The sequence below is a fragment of the Cinclus cinclus genome, chromosome 8 (assembly GCF_963662255.1).
Source record: "Cinclus cinclus chromosome 8, bCinCin1.1, whole genome shotgun sequence".
Classification (NCBI taxonomy): Eukaryota; Metazoa; Chordata; class Aves; order Passeriformes; family Cinclidae; genus Cinclus; species Cinclus cinclus.
The window spans coordinates 29,185,929-29,208,774 of record NC_085053.1 but is presented as its reverse complement, the minus strand read 5'-3'; the positions used below and the strand labels follow the sequence as shown (position 1 = coordinate 29,208,774).

Here is a 22,846-nt window from a genome sequence, read left to right as displayed (position 1 = left end):
GCAATTTCCACAGACAAATCTGGGTCTGTTTCCAACATGACCTCTTCTGCAGCAGCAGTTAATAAATACTTCAACCAAAAAAAAATATTACTGTTGTTGCTTTAACACCAACATTGAACATTTTGAACACCAAGGATAAGTTATCAACAGTATCACATCAAATTTAACTTATTGCCAAGTGCAGACCCAATTAGTCCACAAATTAAACATGGAAGAATTCAAAATACAATCACAATATCCAGGTGAATCAGCTTCTTTCCTGATATTTTAACCAAAATGGGGAATCTCCCAGAAAGGTGATGCCACAGGGAAGGAAAATGAAAGGAAGAGCAGTAGATGGGAGAGGCAGAAAGGGGAGAAAAACTGCAATGATGGCAGAAGTATTTAGACAAATCAGGCAATTAACAAAGCATTGAGCTAAAACTTGGAAGTTTCAAACAAAATATGTTTTTACATTTTTTTTTGTCATGCAGACAGCACTGGGTCCAGTGGTCAGAGAAGCCTCAACCTGCTCTTGTCAAGGTCCAGAACATCCTGCAGCTGATAAACTGATCTGGGAACCATTTAATTATTGATCCAAGGAACTAAACAATGAGAATCTCAATGTAGAGCCAGAATGAGGAGCTGTGCAAACAGCAAATTCACCCCTCTGCTTTGCTTTAAAGGGTGTTTGTGTTTGAAACCACTCCTGGGAACAATCCTTATGCAAGTTCACCACAGGTAAAGAAATTTCTGAAGGACTTCCAAGGTATTTAATTTTGGAGGACAAAGTGAAAAGGAATTCACTCAAGTTTCCAGACTAAAAGCAGACTTCTCTTTTTAATGAGAAATGAGACCACACTGACAAGGGAGTGATAAATCCCATTTTTCCTTCCCCTCAGCCCTTGCTTGGAAGGTACTCCTGCTGCCTGGTGATTCCTGCATGGATTTTTGGATCAGAGGGCAGAAAGGTTTCCATCCTCAAAGAATTTTCCTGATCCTTCTGTCCATACTGCCAGCAGCCTGGATGTGCCAGCATTTTCCACAGGCACTTTGTCCAGCAGGAACTGCACAGAGACTTCCAAACCTGTGCCCTTGGAGTCACCTGATAACCCAAATTACCTTCCTCCCCCTCAAATGCTTTTAAATCAAACTGAGATATAAACAATAAAAATCAGTCTGTAATCAAGGTTTGCACAAATAGAAAGTTACTCTTGTTCTTTTCAAGCCCACATGGAAGTCAATGTTTAGTATGTTCACCCTTTTAAGAAAACTACTTCTCTTTTATTGGAAAAGTCTGAGCTTCTCTCACATATTTCTACAGTTAGAAAACCCAAAGAAGTCTCTGGAAACATGCAGCACAATAGAAAAAAATCAAGAAATGATAACAGAAATTATTAAAGACAACCAACTGCCTGGATTTACTACTCAAAACTCCTTTGTTTAAAACCAAACCAAACTGAACATGAACAAATCCAGTTTCCAAGCAATGGACTCGATTTCCTTAAACCTCTGCTATCAAACAGCAGCATGTCAACCTGATTAAAGTGGAACACAGTGCTGTTAGCATGTGATGGACTGACCAACTCGTGATTTTGGTTACTTCAAAGGAGACAAAAAGATCCCATGACCAGCTTGAGGAGAGTTATTGAGGGCAAGCAGTGTCTCAGTGCAAAAAGTGTCTTGGATCTAGACAGACTCTTTTTGTATAGAACAACTATGAACAACCTTTCTTCCTTTTATTGCTTCCAGCTGATTCCCAGCTCTTGTTTAAAGCCCATCATGTGGGAGAAATATAAAAGAAGATGAGGACAAGATAAGAGGCACCTTTGGATCTGTGCCTTCTCCGTTTTTTATCCAAAGGAGCAGAAAACTCAGGTTGTTTTGCAAAGAAACCCTCATTTTCTTCCCAGCTTAAATGACAGCATGAGGAATTGCAGAACTTAATTTCTGCACTTCAGGACTTCATGAGAATTTCATACTCACTCCATCATGGAGGGTGGGATGGTGCAGCAGTCCTGGATGGCAGTCAGGGGTGAGGTGAGGTGAGCAGTGTAGGAAGCTTCCACCACCTGCTTGTTCCGATTCACAACGTCCAAGTAACGGTTGAATTTCTCACGGATTTTTTTTGCCAACTGGAAAAAAAAAATACATAAGAAACTTTAAAATCAACCCAGTTTCTCTGTATCATCCCATTCCTTAACAAGCAATTAAAACCCGTGTTAAAGAGAATTGCTTTCTGATTTGCTCATTGTGTTTCTATTTTTTGTGGCTTAAGCAAGAAGTCAAGTAATTAATATTGGCTACAGCAAGGAGAGTGTACAAGAAAATAAAATACATTTACCATCCAGCAATGGGTGCTTCAACAGAGTTTTGCATGTGTGCAAAGTGTGACTTCCATTACACAAACTTCCCTTTCACTAATGGAATGTGACTCTGAGGTGCTTGCTCCAAGGCCTGACACGGATGCCATGGAGAACAAACCAGGCCACAAATCAATTTATTGAAGTTCTATACATGGAACATCTATACACTTCAGGAAAGCCCAAATGATGGTACTAGAGATGCCTTCAGCTACACAGAACTCCTGTTGCTCCAGGAGCAAAGAGCCAGCAGCAAATCTGCTGATGGGAGCAACCTCAGCATCCAAGGAAGCCAAATAACCCCAAATACTGCCAGGAATCTTTCTCTGCTCCTCAGCAGCCTCTTCATCAGGTAGACCTGTGCAGAAGTATTTCACCACTTCTTTCATGGAGATTTGGACAAAATAAGCCATGCCAGATGTTGCTTTTCTGCTTATTCCCTGCTGCTTTCCTGGGAAGCTCCATGGGCTGGATGATTTTCTGTTGGAATCCTGCAAACTGGGAATTTGAGACTTTCTGTGCTAACAGGCACTGACCCCCAAAAGAACACTGAGGCCGTGGAGAAGGCTTCCAAAACTGAATGACAGAACTGGGACCACTGGTGTGTAGTTTGAATAGAATGTGTAATACCACATAGTGAAAAACTTGGAATTTGAGGTTTTAGAATATAGTAATATAAGAGGGCAAGACAAAAGTTTTTGGGCAGAGGTTTCTTTCTCCTTCACTTTCTTCTTCATGGGTCTGGGTGTTATTTTGTAATTGGAGAGAAAAATCTGCATTGAGGGTCACGGGTGATTAGTTATTGGGTTAAAAGTAAAAATAATGTAGGTGTCATTTCTTAATTGGACAGCTTGGCCCTTAAAAGGCCTTGTAGAAAGTAATACACATCACTATTTTTAGATTGATAGCTAGAAGTGCTGTAGAATTCACTGTAATGTAAATAAGAATTAATAAACATCTGAATCCAAACAAGAACTACTGTCTCTCAAGGTTTTAATCCCAACTCTAGCAAAAAAAAAAAAAAACCCACCATAAAAAGCCAACAACAACAACAAAAAACCCCACAATAATTTTCCTCATCCATCTAAAGCTCACTGTCCCTACTCAAAATCCACAGCTTCAACTACAAACAGAAAAACCTCTAATTGATGTTATAATATAGCAACAAGAAAATAATGACAAAAGTCTCACAGTGGTAAAATTCCTCCTGAAGCCCTTTGTTGTCAGAGGTCCCCTCTAAGGAAGGGACTCCTGATAAATCAGGACAAGGTTTAGAGGTTACACTATGATTTTTAAGAGGCAGTTTTGCTCCTTTCACAAAGTGAAAATAAACAGGTTGTGGTCCCTCCAATGCCATTCTCAGACCACCAAAAACAATTAGGAAATAGAAAATTGGGTTCCTCAACCCTTCTTTTTAAGTGCTTCTGAAAAAAAAAAAATTAAAATAGAAGCAAAATTAATTTTTTTTTTTTTTGGCAGCAAACACTTCCAGGCTGGTGTGATGTGAGGGCTGGTGGTGCCTGGGGCACCTCTGCCCTCTCCATGCCAGGCAGATTCCAGGCACTGGGAAGGGCTGAGCCTGCTGGGACACATCCCAGGCTCTTGGAGTGGCTGTGCTGACACACCAGAGCTCGTTTGTGTCCCTTCATTAGGGACTTCACAACCAGCCTGACTAACGACTGCCAGGGAAAAGGGCAAAGGAAAAATCTGTGGCTGCTCCTGGAGCAAATGTGACAGTAAACACAGCTACCAGGAGCCATCAGGTTTTACAAGGAACATTTACTGAGACTTTCTCTCCTGGTCTTTCATCAAAGGGAAGAATTGATGAAATGGATCTGGCTTTTTTTTTTTTTCCCCTCTGCATATTCTGCATCCCTTTCACACCAACCAATTATATATTTAATAATCAGCCAGACGCATCCCAAATGAAAGAACCATCTCTAAGCAATAAACAAGAAGTGTTGAATAATCAGAAATGCTGTTTTGCATTTCTGCAAACTTCTCCAGAGCTAAATCAGCTCCTCAATCCATAGCACTCCTCTGCTGCTCCCTGCACACCCCAAACCCTACAGGGATGATTTAACAGTGCTGCTGCTTTTGTGTGCTGGGAGACAACCCTGGGTTTTCCAGATCCCCTGGACTAACAAATATTTCTCCTAACTCTTACCAACAGGCCATTTTGTCATGATTTACTTGGCTGTGTGGGGAAGGAGGCCTCGCTGATAACTGCACTGCTCTGCCTCCATTATTCCCAGGGAATGCTGCAGCTCTGAGACAGGTCTCCAAGGAGCACAGGTTTGATAGGACCCTGCTCAAATGACTTGCAGAATTACACCTAATTAGTTCTGTGGAATGATTTATTGCCAAGGCACCAGAGGACTGCTAATGGGCTCCTCCATGTTAGACATCCAGCACTATTAAATTGCTCCCAGTTGTTAAGATAATAAGCTGTTGGGGAGATCCTTTTCTGGTTTCCAGTAAACTTTCTTTTTTATCTGGCTGTACCCTTCAAATGTGTTCTTTAGAAGTGGATTCTCCTGGAGGGTCTCGAACAAACACAAGCCAAGTTTCCTACATCAAAGCACTTAGATGTGGTGGGTACAAATTTCTCCTCTCAGTCTGGGCAAACAAAATGCCAAGGTAAACCAGATATTTGAATCTGTGATTTCTCTTGTGGTTTCCCTACCTGAAATCAGGAAAAGGGGAGAGAGCTGAAGTTTGCTGAGCATCATTAGCAGTCACAAAACCATGACAGGGCCCCAGAACAAAAGGCCTCTGGTTTGGAATCAGGGTGGCTCACTGATAAATGAGTGCTGTTCAAGCCGAGGGCTCGCTGTTGATGAGTTTTCACCTTCTAGGTTGAACGATAAAAGCACCCCACAGCCTTTGAATTCCACCCTGCTGTGCCGAGTCTAAAGATCTGATAAATCTGTTTTTCAGGAGATCCTGTACTTCAGAAGCTGACAAAAAGCACATGCTTTGTTCCCAAACTGCGTCTCCCAAGGAAAAAGCTCTGAATGGCTCAAAGTCATCCTGTTATTTTTCTGAAATGGGATCCAGCACCTCGGGTCGGGGCAGGGAGTCAAGTGTGTGTCAGCAAGGAGGGATCTGAAACCTCCCAGAGCTCCAGACACCATTCCCTGCCCACGGCTGCCAGAACTGACTTGGTCTAATCTAAAGAACTCAAGAAATACTGCCCTCTGATAACCAGACAGTGCTCCCAAAGATCCAAGCCACTGCAAAAACAGCAAACTCAATAAAGTCACCAAGGGCAAGACGATCCAAAAGTAATTTTCCACTGAAAATTTCTTCAAATGAATAAACTATGATAAGAAACTGAGGGCAACACACCAATGAAGTACTAGAAACAAATGGTTCTAATTGATCAAATCGAGAAGTATCACCCAGATGAAGCCTAACAAAACAAATTTTCCTTCCATAGTTGGGCTTCACCTCCCTCCCAAACTTTATTCCCTTTGCAGGGTGATGCACTCAGCTGCTGCAGCCTGTCACTGTAAAAGCTGCAGGCTTAAATCACCTTCTCCTCTTTCTAAATAAAAACCTGAAGTTTTTATCCAACACATACCCCTGCTTTTTTTAATCTGCCTGGAGCTGAAGAGCTGCTGGATGCTGATGGATGCCAGACCCACACTGGTTACAAAACCTCCAAAGTAGAGAAAGAGAGATAACAAATAATGAAAGGACAGAACACTGAACTATGAAACCATGCTTACATAATTGCTGAAGCATTTTTAAGGCAAAATGGAAAATTGTGCCCTCGATCAGGCACAGAAAAGAGGCAGGGCAGGGGTGTCTCACACCTGGGTGAGAGGTACCAAGTGTGACAGACATTTCCTGCTCCCACTGAAATGCTCCAATCCACCCATTCTAATGGAGACTGAAAGAAACCTGCATACCTTGAGACTGACATTAAATATTATTACCCTACACAAAGTGCTCTTCGCCTCGGCTCAAAAACAACAGCAAGGGGAAGCCTCTGTGGGCATTTTTCAGATTTCTGTGTTTTCCCCTTAATTTTAATAAACAAAACAGTGAGCAGTGAGTGTTCTCTGTGAACAATGCAGCCATTAGCTCTGCTTTCCCTGGATTTCCTCTGGCAGCTGACAGGCAGCCAAAGCCCTTGGGTTTACAGACAGGTTGGACTGTAACACCTGTTCCTATTACTGCAGCACCCCTGGGTAATGCACTTCAATTGTCACCATCTCCACTGACAACCTTTCATCACAACATCACTGAGCTCCTCTAATTTTCCCAGAGACATTTCCCTCATTTGCATCGTTCCCTCGAGTTTTTGGGGTTTTTTTTTTGTTTTTTTTTAAAGCTTCATCCCCCTCAAAGCTCCACAGCTCTGAAGTCTTCCCTTTGCAGGGAGCTCTGAGGGAAAGCAGAGCTCCAAGGTGAGGTTTTATTTCTGGCTGTGGCTTGAAAGCCAAGGTATTTTTTCATGTTTCCAAGCCTGTATATAAAATATGCATCAGTGGAGTTGACAGGCAGGGATGCCAGGACAGACTCACAGTCAAGGATTTAACACTGTCAAGTTCCTTGGAAATGATTGCTTACACATGGAAGAACTGAGTTATGATTTTGAGGTTTAAATTCCCTCTGTAAACTAGAAAAATCTGGGAAAAATCACCTTTCTCCAACACCCACCAGGCACTCTTCCTGCTGCTCTATCCCAACTGTGCATCCATGGATTCCTAATCTAGCAAACTTTTAATGTTATTTATTTTTCATCTACGTGGCTCTTGAAGAAATCCCTGGTTTTGTATCAACCCTGAAGAGCCAGAGGTCAGCAGGGACAGGGCCCAAGGAAGGATCACAGAATCACCTCCAGCTTCATCCCACACCTGTGTTTTAATGGATTCTAACCACTCATGGAATCCTGGAATGCTTTGGGTTGGGAGGGACCTTAAGGATCATCTTGTTCCACCCCATCACGGGTAGGGACACCTGCTCCAACCTGGCCTTGGACACTTCCAGGGATCCAGAGGCAGCCACAGCTTCTGTGGCCTCCTCACCCTCACGTGGAAGAATTTTTCCCTAAAATCCCATTTAAACCTCCCCTCCTTCAACTTAAATCCATTCTCACTCGTGGAAAATCCCTGTTCCTGCTTCTCTGGATGACACTGAAAACATATTCCATCACTGCAACCAGGATGCAGGAAACCACTTTCCAATGTGCATTTTGTCACGGAAACCAGCACTCAATTGAGGTTTTCTACTGGCCAGTACCTTTGGCAAAGCTTCCCAAGACTTATTCCAAGGAAGATGTTAAACAGGATGCACAGCAAAACCTAGACAGAGGGCCACGATTCCTGAATCATTCTGGAAGTGCATTAAACACACAATAATTGCCTTTTATTGTGAGGCTCACAATTCATTAACGTTTGTGTGAACATGCCACTTTTCACAGCCAGGGAACGTGATGTGCTCGACAGCTAAATGTAATTTTTTCAGCATATTTCAGATCTGTTTCCTCCCCAAAGACCTCTTTGCCCAGCCCAAAACCAACCAAACTAAAAATCCAACTCAACAGCAGCATGGTATGAGCTTTTCAAGCCTTTTCTCCTCAAAGCTGGTAAATCTACTCCTGCTGGAAAGCATTTCACCCTCTCTCCTCCGTGGAGCCCAGGTCCCTTCTCTCCACATCACAGAAAGCAGATGTCTGGCAGGACTCTGAACACACACTGACTTCCCTGAAATCAGCTAATGTAGATTTTCCCCTCATAAAACTCCTCCTCTCCCACTTTATTTACATCACTAACTCACACCACTGCATTCTCACATCATATGACAGTTCTCTGATACTTAAATAACGCACAGGGAAGGAATCCAATTTATTTTTGGCCATTGCCATTCCATTTTTAACCTACTCAAACCAGAAAAAGGTTTTGTCTGTCAGGTACAACAGTAATTCTATAACTACAGACCTTAGAAGTGTAACCAGTTCAATGCTGAGAGGTGAAACTTCTTGTGTGGCACAAAGAAAGCCAAAGGTATTGAACAGTTAGGCCTGAAGGCCAACAGCTGGAATCTTTCACTTTTTCAATAAACTGAGAGTCATTATTTACATGGTTTGGTATAAAAAACCCACCACCCCCACAACAACTCAGTGCTCTGCCAAAAAAAACCAAACAAACAAACACCAAAAAAAAAAGAAAATAAAGAAAAAAAACCCAGCTGACATAAAACTATCATTAATTGCCTTTGGATATCAGTTGCTACAAAAATGTTAATGAATGACCAAAGCAGAAATGAGATTTCTCTGGCAAGGGATTTCATTTGCTCAAGATGCTCCCATTCAATGTCCTACTCTTATAAAATTTGGATTCAGTTGCTGAGGATTCATTAGGGCTAAAAGATCTGGTTATTAATGAACCAGAAGTGCTCAATTATTCTTCCATCCACTTCACTGTAGAGCTTTTAACCACAGTAATTACACTTTACCAGAGCCTTTTTGCTCCCCTGACAGCTCCAAATCCATCAGCCCACCTCCAGTGTTTGGACAGCTCTTTAAATCCACTTGGGATGAACACAGACATCTGCACTGGAAATAAGGATTGTCTTTTCCTCAGTGGAGAATCCATAGTCAGGACTTCAAAGAAGTTTTAATCCAGTTTCTTGGTTTCCCAAAAACACTTTTGCTTTTCAAAAGCCATCGGATAGGTCTGATCCAGCCCACATGGCCCTTCTGTGGTGCACAGACCACCCAGATGGGCATTCCTACAGGGAAGCCAAAGCTTCCAAAAGGCTGGGAAGGGTCTGGAGCCCCAGGAGAGGCTGAGGGAGCTGGGAAGGGGCTGGAGAATTCCTGAGGGAGCTGGGAAGGGGCTGGAGAATTCCTGAGGGAGCTGGGAAAGGGATGGAGAATTCCTGAGGGAGCTGGGAAGGGGCTCAGATGGAGAAAAGGAGGCTCAGGGGGGACCTTGTGGATCTGCACAAGTCCCTGACAGGAGGGGACAGCCGGGGGGATTTGGGATCTGCTCCAGGGAACAGGGACAGGAGCAGAGGGAACGGCCACAAGCTCTACTAGGGGAGGTTTAGATTGGATATTTGGGAAAATTTCTTCCCAGAAAGTGTTGTCCAGCCATGGCACAGCTGTCCAGGAGTCCCCATCCCTGGAAGGATTTAAAATCCCTGCGGATGTGGCACTTGGGGACATGAGGTGGCCTTGGCAGTGCTGGGCTCGACGGTCTTAAAGGTCTTCTCCAACCAACAAAATTCCTTACAACCCCATTTGAACCAGCTCTGCTTTCACTTCTTCCTCAGTAAAAAAAAATAAAGAAGCATGACTTGAAGTGTCAATTTTTTCTGTATTCCATGAGCAGTTTGAACCCACACAAATAAGCCATGCACTGACTTGCTCTGGGAAACCACAATGGGGTTCCTGCAGGGCTGAACAGCAGCTCCCCCTTCCCCAGGGAAAGCCCCACTCTGAGGAGCTTCTGCTCCTCCTGAACATTAAAACTGGTTTGACAAGGGTCTAGGAAGGTCAGGTTACTCCTGAAGGTTGAGCAAGTCCATGCTTAAACTGGGAAGAAAAGCTGGTTGTTTGTTCCATTTCTTCAACCAAAACCCATCATCTTTACCATGAAAACAATTGGTACTTTAATTTCTGAAGGAATAAAACATTTGAAAACTGACCCAAAAATAGTTTTAAAAATATATACATGCACTAAAATGCAAACTGCCCGTGTATTATCTCAATGTTAAAATTGAAGAGTTAAATGCTGAAATGTGTTCCTGTCAAACTCTATAAAATTACAAGCACCCATCAACCACACCTGTGATGCACCAGGCTGTGGCTGCCCCATATTTCCACAAAACACCATTTCCACATCATAATAATATTAATGGGTTTACTTTGAATTTGAAATTGAAAAAGAGACACTTCCAACATGAAAACCTGACAATTAATGGGATCTGTTTCACGAGGGCCCTTTTGTTTCCAAGGGACAGCCCCAAACCAAGCAGATGGAAAAGCTTTTCATGGCAATCACGAAAATCCAAAGCACTGTCAGCACATGCAGCCCATCCCCATTTACATCCTATTCCAAAGGTTACAAAGGGGCCAGAAATCCAGACAGGAAGAATTCCCTGAGCTCACTCTGCCAGCGGAGGTGAGAAGGGGATTTGGACTCACCTGTTGAACTTCGCTTTCTCCATTCGAGATTTTCTCTGTGTACACGAAGGAGTTGAATATCCTCTGCAAGAAAAACCAGAAAGGATGTGTGAGAGGCTTTTTAGTCATAAATGTCACAGGAGAGCAGCTCCCTAAGGTGGATGGGTGAGGAAATGGGGTCAGAGAAGGAGCTGGGGAGTCTCCCAGCGCCAGGCTTCCCAAGGGGAATCCATGTCTCTGTGCGAGGATCTGCATGGAGAGGATGATTTGGAAGGCAAAGACCAAACAGGGTTTTTTCCAAACATCTGTTTATTTACCAAACTGACATAAGGTGCTAAAAAATAGTTCCACATGCAAACCATGACCCTCCTTTTCCTAGACATTTAACCCAATAGAACTCCTTCTCAAAGTACTTGTTTCCAACTAAAACATGAAAGTCTGGGAGCCAAATTTAGACAAATTTAAGATGTGGAAAAGAGAAGAGCGAGACCAAATTTGAACACAACCAGATCAACCTCGTTAATAGCAAAAAAAAAAAAAAAAAAAAAGATAAAAGTGAGAGCTGTGTCCTTCTGTGGGAAGCTCAGTTCCCAGGGGGGACAAGTGACAGCCATGCTGCCATCCCCATTTACAGACACAGAGAGAAAAACACTCAACACCTTGTTATATTCTGCTGCCAGACTGAAAAACAAGACTGGAAAGATTTGGGGTTACACCAACAGCATTCCTAAAAAGTTTGCCTGATCACCTAAGCTTCTCTTCCAAGATTTCTCACTTCCAAGGGCAGCTTTCCCCTTGGGGACAGTGGGGCCAATCCCACTGGAAAATGCAAAAAATCCCTAAAATATTCCTTTGCTCTCTTAACAACAATAAGTGGCATCAATAGCTGTACCAGCAATACATGGAGGTTATTTAGGATGTTAAGACATTTCTCCAGGAGAGCTGGGATTTCACTGAGGGAATGGATCCCACTTCTATCAGTGCTGAGCTGCACGTGTGACACTGCATCTGGCAAAGGACAGGGATTCCTCAACACCCTGGACTGTGCTATCAGCAATAATAACTGCAATTACTAAAAAGCCTAAATTTCATCCAAATTCATCCCTCTGACAGCTCTTGGAGACCACAGCTCCAAGAGTTTTTTTAAATCCAGATTCAGCTGACTCCCTCCCAGCACAGTTAAAGGCAGCTACGGCTGGAAAACCAGCCTGGAAAATCCTTTGGTGTGCTCACCATCATCACTTCCCCGTAGCCCTCTCCCTCCTGAGGACTTGAGGAATTTCAAAAATGCGAACTCTTCATTCTGAAGAAAGATTTGGAAGGGCAGCAATAAATCTCCTTGGCTTACAAGGCTCAGAGAGCCAAGAAGGGGGGTTAGGGGAGGGAAAGAAAAAAGATATCTACTCTTAAAAGCTGCCTGTACATTGAGACTTCCTCCTCATCGAGACCTTTGTTTAAAGTTCTGCTTGGGTACTTTAACTACAAACACGTTGGCTTTTTTTTCCCCTCCCTCATGAGATGAAAAGATAACTTAAACATCAGAAGGAAATACATTAAAGCATGTCATTTTGATGCAAAATGTTTTAAATGAATTGAATTTTTTCTGTTCACGCAGCGTTTGGTGCGCAGACATCAAAAGGAATGTGGAGGAAATCGACTGTCAGCTCCTGAGAATGGAGCTTTCTGTCCCCAACACAAAGGTGCCCCTTCTTCCACCCTTTTCACATGCAGCCCATTTATGAACTTGCAAAATAAAGAGAACATCATCCATAGTTATGTAAGAGTCACAGTGCCAGCAGGAATTTATTTGCCTTGGCTTTTAACCTATTTGTGCTTTATTTTGAATTAACTGTTTTCTTTAAAATGCTCTGGTATATTCTGTTGTTTTAATTAAAAGCACTGGGCATGGCAGAGAGGGGGGAGCAGGAATTTCTCAGTCAAACTAAGCACAAATAATGAGTAAACCAACAGTAAAAATTGAATAAGGATTGAGACTCCAACCCTGAGGCTACACATGAACTGCTCAGCCCCTGCCTGGATCCAGACCCTACTTGGGATATCTGCTCCCTACTCAAGAATTCCTGGGCACTTACACCCCAGCAAATAAATAAATAAAAAACATCTTTAAGCTAATTGCACTGACTTAAAAGCGCCCTAACTTCAAGCAGAAAACCAGAGCTAAGTGGCAACCTCAAATGGAATTGAGGGAACTTAATGGGGGAGAAAATCAGCCCCACACACAAGCTCAGGAAAACAGTCTAAATATTTAGGAGAACTTGCCCTGCAGTTTACACAGCCCATTAGCATCTGCACTTTATTCTTCCCACCCCTCTTGTTTAATTGGCTCTGTAGAGCAGATGGCAGCAGGCTCAGCTCCCTCTCAGAACAATCCCACACGTGCTTAATGAGATGTTTGCCTGGCATTATTTACCATAACCCATCACCACTCGTTCTCCCAGCGTGGGAAGGGTGTGCTGGATCAGCCCCGTGCTCTCCCTTGGGATCAGCCCCCAGCCTTCCCCTGGGATCAGCCCCCAGCCTTTCCCTGGGATCAGCACCCAGCCTTCCCCTGGGATCAGCACCCAGCCTTCCCCTGGGATCAGCACCCAGCCTTCCCCTGGGATCAGCACCCAGCCTTCCCCTGGGATCAGCACCCAGCCTTCCCCTGGGATCAGCACCCAGCCTTCCCCTGGGATCAGCACCCAGCCTTCCCCTGGGATCAGCCCCCAGCCTTCCCCTGGGATCAGCCCCCAGCCTTTCCCTGGGATCAGCACCCAGCCTTCCCCTGGGATCAGCACCCAGCCTTCCCCTGGGATCAGCACCCAGCCTTTCCCTTGGGATCAGCACCCAGCCTTCCCCTGGGATCAGCACCCAGCCTTCCCCTGGGATCAGCACCCAGCCTTCCCCTGGGATCAGCACCCAGCCTTCCACTGGGATCAGCACCCAGCCTTTCCCTTGGGATCAGCACCCAGCCTTCCCCTGGGATCAGCACCCAGCCTTTCCCTGGGATCAGCACCCAGCCTTCCCCTGGGATCAGCACCCAGCCTTTCCCTTGGGATCAGCACCCAGCCTTCCCCTGGGATCAGCACCCAGCCTTTCCCTGGGATCAGCACCCAGCCTTCCCCTGGGATCAGCACCCAGCCTTTCCCTTGGGATCAGCACCCAGCCTTCCCCTGGGATCAGCACCCAGCCTTCCCCTGGGATCAGCACCCAGCCTTCCACTGGGATCAGCACCCAGCCTTTCCCTTGGGATCAGCACCCAGCCTTTCCCTTGGGATCAGCACCCAGCCTTCCCCTGGGATAAGTATCCAACCTTTTCCCTGGATCACCATCCAACTTTTTCCATGTCTCAGCATCCATCCCTTCTCCTGGTTCTGCCTGTTCCCTAGAGCTGCTCCTCCACCAGACATGGAATATCTCCATCCCCACCATCATTCCCAACATCCCAGCACACATATCCTCAAGCCCTCAAATACCACCTTGTTTTGTTTTCCTTCATTTGCCTTAATATGCAGTAATGAAAGGGGAAAAAAACCCTTTATTTTTACATCCAGGTGGTGCCATCCCAGTGCTGTGATTGAAGCAATGTCCACTTTCCAATACTAAAAAAATAATGTTGGAGAGTTTGATTTATCCTGACACTTTCCACAACAGCATGATGACAAGTGGAAACAGCCTGAAGCTGAGACAGGAGACTAAGGTTAGACGCTAGAATTTTTTTCCCACTGTTTTTGGGGTCAGGCATTGGAATAGGCTGCTCAGGGAGGTGGTGGAGCCCCCATCCCTGGAGGTGTTCTGGACCTGGAGCTGGGAGATGTGATTTAATGGTTCCAGTGGGGGTGGGTCAACAGCTGGACTTGATGATGTTAAAGGTCCCTTCCAACCCTGATCATTCTCTAATTCTAACACTCCAAAGCTCATTATAATCTTTCTAAATAATTCTTTTGGAGTTATTCAGACACTGGAGAGCAACAGCACTCGCCTGGTTGTAGCTGCAGCTCTCTGCTCAGGTTCTGTGCCAGGGGCTGAGCACAAAGCCCTGAACCACCCCTGGGGCCTCTGGCAACACCCAAATCCTGGGCACATCATTCCTGCTCCTCACCCTCCTCTGCTCTCCTGCTTGGCTACACAAACACGAGCCTAGGTGAGAGTATCCTGCTATCTGTAGGGATCACCAGCTGCTGATCCATGCCAGCTCCTCGGGAAAGCTGGGAGGGATGCCCTGGATGGAGTCCTGAGGAAGCTGAGGTTTGTTTTCCAAACACACATTCCCCAAGTATCAGACTCTGGCTTTCCTAAGCTCTTCAAGTACCTGGCTGGGCCAAAGCACTTGCAGCTTCCTAGGAAATTCTCCTCCATATATCCTTTAATGACTCCAACTGCCTGGCCTTTAGTGGACAACAGGACAAATATTTGGGAAGAGAGAGAAATCAGGAAGTAATGAGAGGATTCAGGAGCAGGGGGCTGGGACAGGGAAGATTTGGGCCACCAGCATGTGGGGTCTGGCACCTGGCATAGGTGGGCCAGGTGATGGATGGGCCAGCACCCAAACCACATCTCAGGGTAGGATGGAATCAGGTTTCCCACCAAACCAGAGATAAGATCGAGTTTAGCTTTGTGGTGTCCCAAAAAATCCACTAAAGAGACTTTTATTTATCTGCAACTGAAGGCAACTCAGTTTTAAATCTGGAAGAAGACTCTAAACCAAGCACAGCATAAAAAGTAAAACATTAACTGTCTCGTTCCCTCAGTTCCTCAGGATTAAAATGCACTGCAGTGAGAAAAACATTTCCAAAAGTTCCAGTGTGTCTGTCAGCACAGCATCTTAACAAACAGAAAAAGCCACCACCCCCAAATCTCCAAGGTCCCCAACCAAACACAGGCACCAACTGCTCTGCAGAGCACTCAACCATTTGCACATCACTTTATTTGCCACACAAATCCATCTCCCTGACAACAAAAATAACATTTTTTGAGACAAAGAGAATGAGGGAAAACAAACACAGGATTAGCAAAATAGCCACTGAGCTGTAAATATACTGAAGCTGCTTCTCCATCCATACAAGCCATTTAAAAAAGAAAAAAAAAAAAAAAAAAAAACAAAAAACCACCCATCTTTCAGCAGGTTTAGGGCATGGGCTGCTGTTACCTGTCATATTTGGGTAAGGACTCAATGACAAAAATCAATATTACTTAAAAAGTTATACAGAATAATAAAATGTAGGCGTGTAAAACACAGGCAGGATTAGCTCAGCAGGGCTTGTGATACCTTTTAAACTTCAAGCAGCCTCTAACCAGGGTCTGGTTCCGACTTGAAAGGTTAATGTTTTAAAAAGTGGTGAGCAAACAAATATCCAACAAATCCTTTTTCTGGTGGAACTCACCCAGTGAGGTTGTTTTCAGGGAAACCTGTGGCTTCTGCCTGGAGTTTGTTTTTGCAGTGTCTGAAGCCATCTCGTGTTCTGTTTTGTTACCATTTTCTAAAACCAAGGAACATTAAATAGAGACTTCCCAGGAGATCAGGGACATGCTCTGTGCTTTCCTCCAAGAATTTCCAGTTAAGACATGGAAGAAGCTGAAGTGGATTGGAGGAAAACACAAGGAAAGGCAAATCCAGTGGGATGGGAGCCCTGAGGGCAGCAGCTACAGATCTGAAAGGAATATCCCAACACCACCCTCCAAATGCCTTCCTCCTCCTGTGAGTTTGAAAAAACAGCATGTTTTCAGAAGGGATTTAACTAATTAATGCTCTTTCTCATGACGTTATTTGTGGAGCAGCCAGAGACACCTGAATCAAGAGAGAAAAGTGATGCTGAGCCCAGCTCAGTCAGTGCCTTCACAGGCTTGTGGAAGCTGGAATTTTCCCAATTCATTTTTCTAATTAATACCTCTAATTCACTTTTTTAATCAATTGTTTTAATTAATCATAAGCAGTGTGATTTCCACTTTAGCCAGCACGTAGCTACCTTTCTTATTATTGGAGTTTGATTGGGAAAAAAATGAAATTGGAAGTTTTGCTGAACTAACCTTTGTGAGCTTCAATGAAGCTGAAAATTGGACACCTGAAATGCAGATTTTATATCCCTCCAAGGAAAAGTCGCAGAAAGCAGAAGGTAAAGAAGAGCCTAACAAAGACAATATGTACACGCTGGAAACTCCCTGTCTGGGAAAAAAAAAAGATACTAAAAAGACTGAAAAACGTGGATTAATTAGCATGAGAACTGGGAAATCAATAACCAGCAGAGGACAGAATACTAATTAATGAAGAGAAATATGTAAGTGAGAACCAACGAACACTGCAGGCTCGTAACACACCTTTTGGGTGCACACATTCCCCAATATTTAAGGCTTTAAGTGGGAAAACATCATCTCCCTTCCCATTTTACCTTTTCATGAAGATGGCTCACCAAGTCCTTATTTAAGCCTCGAGCTCCCACCTTCCACCAGGTGCCCATCCCATTTCTGCAGCACTGGAATATACTCCAGGCAGCACAGAAGAGCTGGGATTGAAATCTGATCTCAATTTTGATGGCCAAAAGCATCTCAGTTAACATTTATGTATCAGCTGTGGGAGGTTAAAATCCCCTGGGATTATTTCAGAGGGGAGATGGGTAGCAGGCACAATACTGCAAAGGAGCAAAGTAGAGCACAATTCTTATAAATTTGTTTCTTTGGAAAACTCCAGGCATTTGCAAGGCGAGAAAACTCTGCAATATTGAGTAAGTGCCAAAAAATGCAATCAGGAACTAGCAGGTTTTTTTGTCTTCTTTTTCAAGGGACCAGAGAAGAGGGAAGGATAAAGAGAGGGGAAAATACCCCAAGAAAATGAGTTCCACATGTTCAAGAGATTGTTCATTTAGCCAATGTAACTTGACTAAGGTTATTCTCCTGACAATGTGTATGGCAGAAAAAAAAGAAAAGTCATGCTACCCAACCCTTAAAATACAAAGCAGATGGGCTCTTCTCAATGGCCTTGGATTTCTTCTCCCTACACTTATTTCTCTGTCCAGCCTCTAGGATGTAAAACTTTCAATATTTCTATGTTTTTTTTCAGGTTGAGAACATTTTGATTAGTGAACTGTTTTCACCTTACTGCATTTTGTTGGTCATTTTCCTATTAAAATAACCTAAAACTGAGCATTTAAAAGGAGCAAAATTGACCAGAGCCTTCATTCTGTCCGGAGAGCTCTGGGTTTCAGTTTTCTGGTTTGCTTTCAAACTCCTGTCAAAATGACTAAAAATTGGGAAAAATTTAAGCAGCAGCCCAAGACTTGTAAATAGCTGTAATCCTAGACCCAGAAGGGTTTGATACCACTTTAGTGTAATCACTGTGCTTGTCCAATTTGCTCATGAATTCAATGTCTGCAGAAAAAACATGGATCAGTTGATGTAACACTCCAGCCAGGATTGTGCAGTTTTACAGTAAAGACAGGAAAAATCCCAAAGCACAAAGTTATGACACACCAAGAGAGGTGATTGTTCCCTGATCAGTTTTACATAATTAAGGCAGAGGCTGATGGGTTTTGCTTGGAGAAATGCTGCAGCACAGGAACTTTACTAGAATCAGAAAAAAAACCAAAACCCAAGCAGACAACCTTAAATCCAGGGATTTAAAGATCATAAATCACAGCGCTGAACTTCTGTGCCTTAAATGAATGGGCTGATGGCAACCTAATTACAGAAATGTTTGCTTTAAATGTCCAAGAGTATAATTTTTCAGGATCTCTCAGCAGGAACCATCAGCATCCACAGGATAAATATCCCAAAAGTCTTCCCTACAACCTCTCTGGGACGGGAGCTGTCTCCCAGTGCCTGCACTTAGAGAGACTCTCAAGTTTAAAGATTTTACAGAAACTGCAGTCCAGGTGCAGGTGCTCACACCAGAACATCCTCAACTTTTGTCAAGAGATAAAAAATGGATGAGTAGTAACCTGAAAAAGACTGGCAGGACATAATTACCTTCCTGTGAGGCACTGTCTGCAATAAAAACTGCAAGGTTGCTCTCATTTATACTATTAGTTGAATTAATAAGTACAGAAGTTTTAAGGTCACCTGTTTAAATACCTCACCTGCATCATTTTTATATGATGATTTGTATATTATTTATATTTGATATAATCCCCATCCTTCCTCTCCTGAGCAGAAAGGAGGGGGTGCAAATCTGTGCAATTTTAAATTCTTGGGTTGAATCTCTCACTTGAGCTTTAAAAGAACTTTAAAAAGTAACTCAAGAAAATAAACACTTTGCATTAATTATATTAATCACTCCCTGGGTTTCAAGTTATTTTCAAATAACTGTGACATTGCAAAGACACACCAGGAGAGGAGTCATGAGAACTCTCAGGTCTTGTCCCACCTCAGCTGTTCTGCAGCTCCCTGGGGACACAAGGCCAGTCCCAGGGCTGTGACCCCACATTTAATAGGGGGGATCACTCACCACTCAAACACTTCCAGAAGCAGAGCAGAGGCCATTTAAGCTGCACTCATCTGACCTCGGGATTTGAAATCCCCTGGAAGGCTCTGTGGGCTTCAGGAAACACCATTTTGCCACACTCCAGTGCTAATGAAAAGAGAACTACTCATCCACCAGGGCTGGAAATGGGTATTTCCCCCTCTGCTCCCAACACAGGGGTGACATGAACTCAGACATTGAGCACAGTGACAGCTTGGTTTTCCATGAGCTAGAATTCCACCTGCAAGCACTGATGCCTTTTTGGGAGTACCTATAAACAGAGGCCAGACAGAATTAAGAGAATAAAAAGTGGTTCTATTTCTTGAAGGGCCTTCAGGTCCATTTTGGGCAGCCAAAGCCTCCCCCAGGGGCTACACCCAAAATGCACAAAGGGTCACGAGTTTCACACTTGGATAAGTTTGGTCCATTTGCATATTGGGGTTCATCTCCCAGTTACAGCTCCAGGTAATGAAGTCATTTACCCCGAGTTTGCTCCCCCCAGCTCACTTTTATTTAAATTTCTCATGGCCTGAGACAGCGAGGGGTCCTTGATTCCTTTGGAGAGGAATTGTTGTGTCTGACCAAAATGGGAGAGCAGCAGCTGGCACTGGATATGGAGTTTAGAGTTCTACACTGAAGGACTGCAGGATTACAGACGTATGAAAAAGAGAAAAGCAAAAAAAAAACCAAACAAAAAAAAAAGGAAAGGCATCACTACCAACACCCTAAACACACTGACAGCACAGACAAACTGCATCCTGCAGCCCAAAAAAACAAACAACATACAGTGAAAAGCAGCAAATAATTCCTGGGGAAATAAAGCAAAGAAGGTAATCCCTGGAAGAAAGCACTCAAGCACTTTCCCAAGGAGCTGAGCTGTCCCACAGCACCCAGAGGTCCCCACAGTCCCTTGGACTGTTCTTCCCTCGTTTTTTCAGGGAGCTGTGGCCCAGCACAAGAACCAGAACCTTGGGAAGCTCGCTGGCAGCTGCTGCTGAACTTCTGCCTGGTGCTGAACTCGTTATCTCGGGACACAGGAGGAGGCAGAGCAGCCCGCAGAAAACAAATGTAATCTCCTGGAAAGAGCACAGCCATCAGATGTTATCAGTTTGCAAAAAAAAAAAAAAAAAAAAATTAAAGATTGAGACTGGAGGAAGCTCATGAATTGAATTCTTACAGCACTTCAAAGCAATTTGTGCATGAATGCAAGCATTTATTCTTCTAATTAAAAAAGGGGAAAAGCAAGCAAAATAGCAAGACATCATTTACATGGAAGAGGGGGGAGTAAAAAAACCAAAAAACAACCAACAACCAAAACTCAAACAAAACCTCCAGTGTTAATCAAGCACGGAGAGGATTCCAACCCAGAAAAGGGAGAGAAAGTTCCAGATTTAATGAGGGAAGGAGCTGGAGAGGAGCAGAACTCGCCTTGGTGCTTTCTGCAGTGCTCCTGCCAAGCCATCCCACAGGAATTCCTACATCCACCCTTTGGGAGCAAAAAAATCATCAGATGTTGTACAAAGCAGGGATTTTATTTGATTCCTGCCCCCTCATTGTTTTCCAAACCAGCCAAGGGTGGGGACTCCAGGTCTGGGTCCCAGGAGATGGGATGGTCCCAGCACAGCAGGGATGGAGAGGGTTTTTTCAAATAGGATTTATCCTAAATAATGATCCTAGCCTTCTAAAAACGAGCTGTGCTGAAATTATTATAAATATATTTACCTTTCAAACAATAAGTAGCAAGTTACACTCAAGTCCAATTTAAAAATCACAGTGTGCTCTTCTGAGGAGCTGTGATTAACAACCCTGAATGATTTCTGTGTCTGAAACTAACCTCGAATTAGCAGCTGAAATTTTAGTAACTGTCCCCAAAAAAATCTCCCTTAAAGTATTTCACCTGAGCAAACACAACCCCTCAGGTTACTACGCAGGATTTTTTCAGTTTCCTCCCAGGTATCTCCTCCTTAGCCAGGGGAGGAGCTTTTTGCAGTTATTTCAATGTCAGGGATGCTCTTGGCTCCAGATTCCCACAAATTCAAGCCACGCATCCTTGGAGTCACTGCAGGAGGAGAGTTCTGCTGGGTCATCCCAGATTTTCCCACTGCTTATCCTCAAGTTTTTGAGGGAGAAATGCATTACCTGCAGCTTCAGCTCTGCTTGGAAAAACTGCCCATTTAGGGCTTTTTATTAGGGTTACTGATGAAAGACAGAGGAAAGCATGGGAGAGGAATCCCAAAAATCACAATGCAAAAAAGCTGCAGAGCAAAGAGAAAAGAGGAAAAAGAAACCAGCTCTCAGGATGTTTAGGAACAGCCTGGGTTCTTCTGGAAGATTTGTTTTTTCCTCTGTTCTGAGTTGTTTTCATCTCCCCAATGCAAATTTCCAAGTCTAAGAACAGACCAGGCTGAGAACTGCACAATCCCAGCTGCGGAGGATGGAATTAATATCTCAAATTGTTATGAAATTCATGTTCTGCAGCCTAAATCACAGCAGATCTTGCTACAAACCTGTAAGCACAGTCCTGGGACCCTTGCCCATCCACAGAGTCTTGTAATTTCTGGCCAACAGAGCACAACATCACGAGGACAGGGCAGACAACAGAATGTGGGAGCAGATTTCTACCGTATAAAAAGGATTTAAACTGGAGGGAAGCAGCTTTTCAGAAAAAAAAACCCAATCCAGGAAGCTGACAGTGATAGCATTAATTCCTTTCCTGATGTGATGTCATTGCCAGTTGGGTTGTACCTATTAAAAAGATCAAAAAGGCCTCAAGTGCACACACATTGTTAAAATTCAAGCAGTGACAGAGGCAATTATTATTTTTCCCCTCCCTCTATAAATAGTATCACAAGCTGCTTTTTCACAAAACTTTTACAAACTACGAAGTGAATCCACTGCTCCTGGTAAATGAACACAAACCAATTTCTCTTTCCAAACAGGAGAGAATGACTCGACCTCTTTTTTAATCTCCAGTCATGTTTAACTTTGTCTAAATAAAATATTTTGGAGTCTCTGGAGAAAAGGCTGCTCGTTTACCCCAAACAAATTTTTGCTGTGATTTCCTTCTATGAACTCTCTTATTTGAGAAGCACTTGTGCTGATCATGGGTAGTGGCATCTTCATTAAAGATAATCAAGGATCCCTAGGCAGATATTTGCACTTGAAATTAGATGTTTCATAATATTTCAACATTTCCTAACATCCATTCATATTTAATTCCCGAGGATGCTTCAATGCACATAAAATATGGATCAGTCCAAGCAGTTTTCCAATTAGAAATCGTTCGGAGCACGAGGCCAACAGGACTGAGTGGCAAACCTGAAATTGAATTAAGGATTTAAGGCTGGATAGAGACCACCTCCAGCTCAGCAACTAAAGAAATTCCCTTTCTTTTGCCTTTCTGTGCAATTATCTGTGTGTTGCACATCTGTGTGAACACGCAGGAACGACACCATAAATCCACTTTGGGATCAGGATTAGCGAGTTCAGGCTCCAAGGAGAAATAAAGGCATTAACACTGCTTTGAATGGGGAATGGAAGTGGATTAATGCTACTCAGGGAATGAATATTCCTGTTGTCTCACAGTTATTCCTGCATTGGCAGCAGGATTTGACTGTCAGGAAATGGAGGGGGGGGAAAAAAAGACTTAATGGGCTGAAAAATTTTCATTACGCTGATAGCCATAATTTATCTTCACAAATTAATGAATCAGTTTCAACTTTAATAAACCACTGATACCCAGGAATTAACTCAGGTCTCTGCTTCAGCATGGAATCTGTATTTTAATTTCCAGATTCCATGTGTGTTTTCACAGTGCAGTTTTTGCATTGGGAACTGACAGACACTGGAACAGCTCAAAACTCCTTTCTCACCTCCCCAGCTGCACTTTTATTCTGATTTTTCACTCCT

General features: G+C 43.6%; 1 protein-coding gene across 1 annotated transcript in view; it reads right to left on the bottom strand.

The window, feature by feature from the left end:
- Positions 1–22,846, bottom strand: part of CACHD1 (cache domain containing 1) — an 88,923-nt gene that overhangs the window by 48,462 nt on the left and 17,615 nt on the right. Inside the window, exons 2-3 of the mRNA XM_062497363.1 lie at positions 10,507–10,569; positions 1,966–2,114 (exon numbers count right to left, since the gene is read on the bottom strand). Of these exons, the coding sequence (XP_062353347.1) occupies positions 1,966–2,114; positions 10,507–10,569 (212 nt within the window). The remainder of the gene's footprint in view (positions 1–1,965; positions 2,115–10,506; positions 10,570–22,846) is intronic.